The following is a 10,726-nucleotide window of genomic DNA, read 5'->3' as shown; positions in this document are numbered from 1 at the left end:
GGTGGGCAGAGTCCCGTCTCAGGAATGAGGTGAAGAAATGAGATGTCTGAGAGTATCTGTTCAGGCTGGTTTGACACCAGACAGGCTTTGGCCCGCGTCCAGAGCTCCGCAGCTCCGCAGCTCCGGTCCAGACTCATGATGGGGCTCCTCACCCACACTGCAGCGGGCGTTCAGGCACGGAACCGGCCGTGGGAGGATTCAGTCCCGCAGCCTCAGCCAATGGGGATCGCCAGAGAGAGAGAACCCGCTTCGATTTAAATGCAGGGAACCAAAATGGAGCAGAGGAGTTGGTTAGGAAAGGTACATTTTGTGCCGACTAAAACTTTATGGAGTTATGTGGTTGCAGAACGCAGAAGTCTGTATTTTATTGATTTAAGATGGATCCAACTATCCACTCACATGACAGTCTTCAAGGGGTATATTCCTTTCATTTTTATATATTCTGTAACTTTTCCATTCATTAAGGTCTTTGAAAAACTTAACTCAGAGGTGAGTATGTTGCCATACCCATACAACACACAGATGCCAAATATTTCCGATCCCCAGAGGATGACGCATTGTTATTTTACAGCCTTATACAAACCATCACTCAGTCTAACTAATAACTCAGGAATGATGGTTTAAAAAAAAAAAAAAGGGGGGAAGAGAAAAATTAGGCCCAGATATTCCCAAAGCGGCACCTAAAGGTGATGTGTCCATTTCAATTGGATTATCTATTGAAGTCTTTTTGAAGTCTCCCCTAGAAATCTGTACCACTGTCACACAGTGTTTCCTCCATCTTTGATCTGGCCCGGGTGGATCTGGAGGTCCGGAGACCCTGACCAGATGAGATTAATGGGCAAATTGGATTTTTTCCCATGATCCCCGTGGAAGAAAAGGATAAAACAACAAGGAGATTTAGAGCGCCCTCAGCTCTCCTCGGCCCATTGAACACGACTTTGTTTTCACTGCAGCGGTGGTTGTGATAAGTCTGTGATATGAATCCAGTTTAATTGGAGTAATTTGTTCACTGCTTACAGAAATCGCATTAGGATCGCTCACTGTATTCCACCGTGTGCTTTATGGAGAGAACGTAAGCCTTCCTAACATCAGCGGTCAGGTCTGAGCCTTGAGGTAGAGACTTCAATTTACCTGGAATTCAGTCTGTGAAACATCAAAAATTAAGTTTGAAGTAAAGTAATTCTTCTGAGCCAAAGTCACTTTAACAACAGAGCTTTAAATCCCAATCAAGAGCTTGGTATTACCAAACTTTAACAAGGTCACAAGAGTTTTCATTTATAAGTCATCAGGAACTTCTAAGAATGCAACTCGGGCTGGACAATGAATGTCACATTATTACTTTTTGTAGTGAAGGTTGATGAATCTGAACTTTTGTTATTTTGTTATTGAAGATATGTTGTTATAATTATAGATTTTTTTTATTTTCCCGGCCCTACAGGAAACTGTGGATTTAAGCAACAATATCAGACTTTATCGTTAAACTATTTGTGCTCTAAAGCAATTCAATAGTGAAAAGCCCAACACAATTCATCGCTCTACAAACTACAGTAAACACCTTAACTGAAATGTAATTATTGTTGAATCTCAATGTGAAGATTCTTCCAGCACATTGCTTCCTAGAAAATGACAAAAAATAAATAAGTTTGTATAAATAATAAAATGGAAAACAACATGTTAGTTGGCTTTTGCTGTTGATCGTTTTTATATATTTTTTTTAATCTTTGGAGAGAACCAGAATTTCGGGTTTCCTATCAAGTTTCTCAACTTACTTAAAGCATATCTTATAAAATATTCATATAAACTCAAGGCCTGATAATTATTAGGGAAAAAAAAAAAAAGAACACTTCATTATCTAGACTAAAATTAGAACTTGCAAGAGGAATTCATTCACAGAAACCGAGAATAAAATAGACCATACCAGAAAATGCTCCTCAAAAGAAACTTTAATTTCCAATTAAATGCTTAAAATACAAAATAATCTAAAAATAATTAAGACATTTACTCAGTGACAAACTGCAAAACGGGAAACTGCAGCAAAAGTAAAAATGAGCCGTCCTGTCAAACACTGTCCTAAAACATAACTCTTTAACAATTATAATAAGACAATTAAACCACATGAACCAAACACAAAATGATGAACATTCCTGCACATCTAAAGGTAAACCTATCCACGTGCAGCTTTGCAGAGGAACAGGAGGAAGGTGGCTCCAAGTGTGCTCAGGGTAACTCTGGAGAGGTACCGCATCTTCCAGTTGCCGTGGGAACCAGGTTGAGGAAGCTGACAGCAATCTCCGGCTTCGTTCATCTGAGGGAAGAGGTCAAAGAAAGAATCACGTGAGAAACACACAAACACGGATGAATGGACCTTACACACACCAACCCCTGTGGTCAGGGCAAAGTGACCTCATGCAGGAAGCAGCAGGGTTACAGGTCATTTTAATCCAGTCCCGTCTGGATTATGACACTTTACTGATCAGACAGCTTCAGGCCAATTAAAGCTTGACTGTATGGGAAATATGAGCTCAGTTACTGTCGGGTGGGAAATCCAACAGAGACCAGCTCATTTTGAATGGTGAGGGCATGTCTGGTCGCAGCCTACCAACACTGCATGACTCGCTAACCTTAGTCACCAAAAGTTCCTGTGCCAAACCTCTCCATACAGAGAGTCGGTTCTTGGTCAAGTCACAGACGAATAATGCTCTTCCTGATTTCTCAACTCAGAGTGTGATGCTGAATTCCTGTCATGTGGGTTGGGAGATACAAATAGTTCAAGCTCTCACGGCAAATGTGGCTCATGAGCTTTGGCAGTGGACCCAGATTCGTACCAACTTCCTGAATAATGACATCACCAATGAGGACGATGTTTAAGAGATTGTTCCGACAGGACTTAAATTCAACTTTGATATAGACTCGACATGGTTTAAAAGTGAGTGGACGCTGCTTCCAGAAAGGTTTTTCATTCATTATCCTCATTGTTAAAAACAATACTTTCATGTCACAAATCCTTGAGGGGTTATATTACGCTTAGTTTTAAATTGTTCTTATTTTTTTTCATTTGGTATGATGGACAGGTCAAACTAGTACAATACCCATGAGTCTGGCCGCCATTATCACGGACCAGAAGCCAAGCTGTTATGTTACCAGTATGGTAGCTCATTTTTTTGAGCAGCGTACCGCAATGTAATCGCTGACCTAGTGGTTTGGGTGCTGAGTGAAATTGCCCCTGAATCACACTGGGGACAATGCATTTGACCTTTTATGTCTTCTCTCCAACAAATATAAAATACATATCATATATGTATATATATATATACATATTTATATATAAAATCAGAATTAATTTATTGCAAAAAGTTTGTATTAACTTTAATTATTACTTATGACAATTGTATTTTTTGTATCTTCTGGTTTATCAAAAAAATACACTTTTACAGAGAGCAATGTCATGTGATTGTTTTTTCAAGATGCCACAAACAGTCCACAGAGTCTAACCTTTAAGAAGGGTGAAACATCAGACACACCACGATACAGTGACTTGCTGAATGGGATTAGTGAATGAAGAGTATGTGGATTCTGACTAGGGATGCACCGATCCGCTTTTTTCACCTCCGATACCGATATCTGAGGTTTAGTATCGGCCGATACCGATCCGATACCGATACTAATTAAACAGTCGGATTCCCCTGGTCCGCACCAGTTCTAAGTCACCCGCGGGCGAGTTCACCACCATTGCAGCTCCGCCGGTTCCGTTCAAACTGAGCAGGGCAGGAGACCCGTCCGGCACCGGGCCGGCGGAGGGACCGGGAGCGGGACCGGGAGCGGGAGCCGGACCGGGAGCGGGACCCGGAGCGGGACCGGGAGCGGGACCCGGAAAGGACCCGGACCGGGAGCCGGACCGGGGTTCACAGACGCCCGGGGGAAGCTAGCGGCGGCGGCGTGCGGAGTGGGCAAAGTTCCGGGTCCCGCTCCGGGTCCCGCTCCGGGTCCCGGTACCGGGGCAGCAGCACCAGCAGCCGGCAGCCCGGCTCCGGGGAGCACCGCGGCCCCGGTGGAGGCGGCTCGGCTCGCACCGGGAACCGGGGGAGAGGCGCCGGGCACTGTCGGCTCCGCACGGCGTGTTGCTTGCGTATGACGTCACTCACAGCGCACAGCATAGAATTACACAGAATAGATCAGCCGATATGGATCGGCCCATTGTCACCGATACCCGATCTAGAAATTTCTTCAATATCGGTACCGATACCGATACAAATATCGGATCGGTGCATCCCTAATTCTGACACAAGGACCTTTTCTCACAAAACAAATTTAGGACTAGCAGCAACATTTAAAGTCTGCTAAACCAATAAATAACCACAACATCTATATATGCGGTTTATAGTTAATATGGTTGTCAATAGATTATGTCTTATGAATAGCTTTGGCACAATAATTACTTTACAAGGTGCATTAAAAACACATTCCCATCCTAGGCTCTGTTTTGGATCAATGAAATTACAACAGACAGGAATATCCCACCATGATTTAAAGAGCTAAACAACCAAGTAAGCTGTTACTGCATCTCAGGCCCCAGCATTGGAAGACACATTTTAAAGCCAATGACATGAATGAAAAACCAGCATTATCGGGTGTTTGGGGGGAACTTGGCTCTGTGGTCTATTTGTCCCTGATCGGGGGTTTTAATATAGAATCATGCATTGGGGAATTAAAGTGTTTGTTTTGTATTCATGTACATATTTTTTTTTATTCTGCACTGTATTGATTTACATTGTGCATCTGACAGTGAGCCAATTTTCCCACCTGGGATAATAAACTTCTGAACTCAACTCAACTCAACTAACTGCCAATTGGAAAGTTTTTATAGTCACATTCCAGGATGTAGACCATAAGTTTCATTACTTTTATAATACATATTTATCTGGTTCAGTGACTCTTACCTCTATACTGTGACAGCACCTACTGTTACTGAAAATAACTGGTACCCTGTGGAGTATAGCTCTTCACTTTGTTTCATGCATGCACACAGCTGGCACAATATACAGACATTGCCGAAATTATGCCACCGTGCCTCTGATAACAGTAAAAGATTCAGAGATAGTTTTATACTCTTCTGCTGATCTGCAACTTTCCGGAAAGTTTTATCAGAGGTCTAACAGAGTTACCTTGACTTCATGTCCTAGTCTTGGTACATATGGTATTGTGAATCGTGGGAACTTATATACACAGACGTGTGCTGACACATCAGAAACCACTAAGACATTGCATCTGACAACCATTTACTGGGTTTGGATACTTTTGTAATTGATATGAGATTTAATTTGTTGATCTTTTATTAATTTGCAACTTTATCCATTTAAGATTAAATCGAAATTAAATTCTGTAAATAGTGAAGGGCTTTGAATACCTTATGAAGACACTGTAGAAAATATCAGCACGTTTGCTTAAAAAAGCAAAACACTTTCAAGTCTAGAACATTCATCCCCATTGTAAGAATGAGGAATGTATACCCACTGAAAGCTGGAGGCTGGTTGGTGTGGCAGTTTCTGTTATTTATGGACAAAGGCTGCTAGAAGTAAGAATTAGAGCCTGACCTATAGGCCTATTGATTCAGCCCTCCAATAAGAGGGAGTAAAATAAAAACTGAATAAACTGATATGTATATATTAACTATTAAATCAAAAGAAAACATGTTGAAATATAAAATGTATATTAAATAGAACTTCAATTAAATAAATAAACATAATTTGGACTAATGTGGACTACAAACAGAAAATATGTCTGTGAAAGTCTCATTCTCGTCAGACGATAATAACTGTCTACATTCACAGTGCGACTTTACTTACTGGTGCGCTTTTCCTACCATTGTAAGAGGAATCACACAAAACTTAACTGGGTTTAGATGTTATTTTTTTTTCTATCCAAGTTATTAAAAAGGAATCAACTGGTTCTGTTCTCAAAGCAGTGCCAAAATCCACAAAAGTGTGTGTCAGTTTGTGTAGTGAGAGATCCAGCAGATACAGTGATTGTGCAAGTTTCATAGCTAATGTTAGATTTTGTGTGTTTGTGTGAGGAGCCCCTTCTATCAGGGCTGGGAGCCAGTGGCTCCAAATGGGCTCCATTGGTCGTCAGTTTCCTGTCCGACAGAACCAAGGACCTCCTCAACACTGCTATCGAAACGCACGCACCTCTATCTCCTACTAACCCACCTCTTTTCCTCACCTCATACCCCCACCTCTACCCATCAACCCTTTCTCCCCTCTTAAACTCCCTCACCCCGCAAAACAACGTCTTCTGCTTGCTTCCCTCTGCACCCACCCTCGCCTTCCCATCAGTCCCCTCATCCCTCCGCCTCATTGTCTGTGTGCTGACAGGTCGATGTCACAGCGGTGCTGACTTATGGGCTGTGAGGATTCTGCCCTGTCAGGAATGACTCTCTCCTCTTGGAATACAAATGCAAACACACACATAGGCTCATTGGACGTGCACACACAGACAGAGTCAGGTGCACACATGTCAGCACCCCCACACATACCTGTTGGAGCTTGTCAGAAATCATATACAACAACATCGAACATACACACTATGTTCTGGTCATGTTGCTTTTAGTCCTCGGCAGTAAGAGCGAAGCTCTCAGCGTAACAGTCAACAGTGTTAGGCAGGAATGTAAATTGATGTATGAAGTATGAATGTGTTCAAGCCTGAACAATATCATCATCAGCAGGAAAAATAGTAACAACTTATATCAGCCTATCACACATCAGCCTATCAGCAACAGTGTCTTATCGTTTGTCACAACTCAAAGATTAATGTTCGGCCAAAAATACATTTCTCTCAGTCTAAGAAGTCTGCAGTTAAGACTATAGTATTGTGTGTGTAAAAACCTGCTGTTAAATCGAATCGATCGCTGCAAAGATTGGAAAATTATTTAATATTGTGCAGTGAGCCTCTATTACACATAATTAATGCTTTGTGATTTCCATCATTTTGGTGAATAAAAAATGGATAATGAGATACTATGAGTAAGAATCCAAGAACATGCGTGCATGTGTCGGATATTGTGTAGTAGGGACCTAAATCTGTTTACACAGTCAGACTATGGGGTCTTGTCTTCCTTGTGGGGACAAACAGCAACTCTACATAATCACAATTATACTAGGTTTAGGTTCAGGTTAGGTTAAGGTTAGTTTTCCGTTAGGCAAGTGCTAACTATGGGTAATGTGAGAGTGAGTCTCCAGGAAATCAATGTAATGTGAATGTCATCTGATGTCATGGAGATACGACTTTGTGTGTGTGTGTGTGTGTGTGTGTGTGTGTGTGTGTGTGTTGACCTGGCATAGCAGACTATGAAGGCAGGTGACTTCCTTCTGCAGGTCTTTAGTCTGGACCACCAGCTGGTTGCACATGGACTGAGCCTCCTTCTTTGAGTCCAGGGCGAAAACCAGCTACATGGACCAGACAGAACAGAGACTAAGTGCCAGCTTACAAATCTCCCTCGATTTCAGATGAGATGGACAGAGGAACAAATAGAGCAACAAAGACATCAGCAGACAGAAGATGCACTCATGAAGGCACCCTCATCCCGGCGAAGGACTTTATCCAGCCTTAAATCTGTCATGTGATTTCATTTGGTCTAATTTAGACGAAAAGCTCTCCAGAAGTCATGTATAGTATAAATGCAGTGCCCCCTGTAAATAAACTGAACCAAATTGCTTTTGTTGCCAAAATGGCTACAAATGACTGGACTGTCCCTGAAACAGGAGCATCAACACAGATGATGAGTACCTGAGAGGCTTGGCGAGGAAAGCGGTTGATGACGTCCTGAATCGTCTCTGTAAGGTAGCAGCACTGACGATGCACACTTATTAGGAAGGTATGCAGCTCTTCACTCCTGCAAAATACAAACAAGTCATGGAGAAGAAAGACTTGAATAGCATATACGATTCATATCTCCAAAAATATATTTTCCCTTGGTTTTGGCGGAAGTATGCACTGCAGTGAGTGAGATTCTAGTATATAGGTATATAAACATTTGATCAGTTGATCATAATAATAAACACTAGAGTGACAAAAAGGGTTATTATCATCAGTGTGGCATTATTTTAAAATTAAACTAGTTATTACTTCAGTTAATAATTTTCAAATTGTGATTACAACTTCAAATGCAAAACCCAGTCTCCAAAACACACTGTAGACACTTAAAGAACGAGGTCAGGAGGTTTACCATGTTAAAAAGGATATGCCCACATCAAAAACACAAGGCGAGGCCAGCTGAAGATGGCCAGCAATGACAGGGCAGACAGATTGATGGCTTGAACCAAACTTTGCGTTAACATTGTACATGAATTCTCCTGGAGACCACCTCACCAAACCCTACAGACAGCTGAGCAGGTGGCCGAGCCTGCTCCCCCTGCTAACTCAGGCTGTCATCCCTCCCTGAAAACAGCCACCTTAAATAATTAGATATTATATTCATCAACCTTCCCGTCCCTCTCTTCCCATCCCCTGGTCCTGTGGGATATTGATAGCTCTTATCTAAATGGTACATTTCCCTGTGTGAGGGGACTGGGCAGCCAGCCGTCCCAGACCTCCTCACACTCTGTCAGAGGGGCGAGTAAACACTGTCAGTCAGCCTGTGCTGCACCCTCACCTCCCTTCTCCCTGCTGTTAGTTTATCTAGGGAGCAGAGAGTGATGATGGGCCCCCGGTGGGAAGATCCTTGAGGGGATTGCAGATGGAGAAGACATTATGTTATGTGGAAATGCTGCTACATGGTGCATGTCTGCCACTTTGTTGTCAACTATATTCATCCAGCAAGAGTCAACAGGGGATACCTGCTCTTTTCCAGCAGCAAGTGTATTTCTCAATGGGCTGAGGGGACAGTGATACACATTTACTTTCAGTACAAACATGTTTAATGGCCGTTACAGGGCAGTAATATTTCAGTTGCTTCTACAACTTCCTTTGGAGGTGTCAGTGTGAGTAAATGTCCCAGGATGATCTAAATCTACCTAGGGCAATTCTCTAAGTGACAGGTGGAGTATTTTTGGTAAACATAGTTATGTTTTAAATTATGGTTTCTCACGAAAAAAGCCTTATGGTTTGTATTTATATAGTGCTTTTCAAGTCTTGATGACCACTCAAAGCACTTTAAATTAAAGTTTTCCATTCACACAGACTTCATATTCATTCTATTAGGAGCACTTTTTTTTCCAACCTTCTGGTTGGAGGACGAACGCTCTACCACTCAGCCACAGCCGGCCCTAATGAAAATGTTGAATTCATTTCCCGAAGCTGATGTTTGCATCCAGGCAGTCTCATTCATGCCTTTGTTGCCACATTGCTACATTATTTGATACGTTATCGCCACCAACTGTTGATGAGTGGAAGAGCGAGAAACATCTGCAAGACCAAGTGAGGTTACCTGTGTGTATACACACATGCACAAGATACTAAGGACACATTTCTACTCTTAAAAATCCTTGCCTTGTAGTGCGGCTAGTGGTTAAACATTTTGTAATAATTTATTTACAGAAGAAAATTCAAATCAATTAAAAAAAAAAATTCAGCCCATTCAACTTCTCCTCATTACAAGGGCTTCAAGTTCATAACAAGTTCCTCTCTGTTGTATTAAAACATACAATGCTATGCAGCACATTTAGGAACTATTGATGTTTAGATTTTTATCCATCACACCATAACATCATGGAAGTGTCTCTGTTAATTGATAATACAAACTACCGCCACAAAGCTTTTGCATAGTATTGTAGGACAACAGCAACTGTTGACTATAGGACCTAAATAACTTTATTTTCAATTACATTGACTACCAATGACTGCAAAAAATATTATTAGTGTTTAAGCAGTAAAGGTGAGTAATTATTATTATCAGGGCTCCAGAATGCGACCAAAAATCTGTGATGAGCGACAAAAAAAATATCTTGGTCGCACTGGTGCATCAAACATTTAGCTGGTCTGTCCCTGTGTTTTAGAGAGTTGTGTCGCTTCCTCATCACGTCTCCTCTGCGGAGATTACACTCACACACAAACAGATGGACAGTGAGGCAGAGAGGAGAGAGGAGAGGCGGTACATGACGAACAGTGGCGACAAAAAGGGATTACAGGGTTTTCACCACGGACCGGAAAAAGCAAAACGATTAGCTCGATCATGAAGCAGCGGATGGTTTGTACCGTGTCAGAGTCTCTGTCTGAGTGTCCTCGCTCCACACTCCTGCTGACCTGCCCTCACTTTACACTTAAAGGGGCCCATATTTTACAACTTTCTGGGATTGAATTTGAGGTATTGGTCCCCTAAGATGATATATCAGTGGTTTAAAGTCAGAAAAACTGATGCAATTTGTATTTCCATGTCCTCTCATCCGCCTCTCTCTGGAGCTGCAGACAGAACAGGCTGTTTTCACCTGCCTCTTGAGCCCCTCCTGATTGGCTGACGCCATTTTTAATTGACAGGGGACCAGGCCTATCACCGGTCTAATTCAGGCGCACTGACGATGGTAAACAAAGCTGATAGACACGTTGGTATGTTTGGATTCAGCTATAGAAGAGAAGCCACATATTTACAGTTGGTAACAACAGGATGTTTATGAACGGTAAGTTACACCGTCCTCATGTTTGCTCAATTTTTAGCAGGACAGTCGGCCAATGTAGGAGTAACGTCACGAGTTAGAGTCTGGAGTTTCAATACGGAGTAACGTCTACGACCGTGAGG

At 42.1% G+C, this 10,726-nt stretch overlaps 1 protein-coding gene across 1 annotated transcript in view; it reads right to left on the bottom strand.

The window, feature by feature from the left end:
* Positions 1-2,164: 2,164 nt before the first annotated feature.
* Positions 2,165-10,726, bottom strand: part of asz1 (ankyrin repeat, SAM and basic leucine zipper domain containing 1) — a 30,354-nt gene continuing 21,792 nt past the window's right edge. The window contains exons 11-13 of the mRNA XM_061077288.1: positions 7,783-7,888; positions 7,329-7,442; positions 2,165-2,305 (exon numbers count right to left, since the gene is read on the bottom strand). Coding sequence (XP_060933271.1) covers positions 2,165-2,305; positions 7,329-7,442; positions 7,783-7,888 — 361 coding nt within the window. The remainder of the gene's footprint in view (positions 2,306-7,328; positions 7,443-7,782; positions 7,889-10,726) is intronic.

This window comes from Limanda limanda, chromosome 8, assembly GCF_963576545.1.
Source record: "Limanda limanda chromosome 8, fLimLim1.1, whole genome shotgun sequence".
In the NCBI taxonomy this organism is placed as follows: Eukaryota; Metazoa; Chordata; class Actinopteri; order Pleuronectiformes; family Pleuronectidae; genus Limanda; species Limanda limanda.
This window is presented reverse-complemented; position numbering and strand designations above follow the sequence as displayed.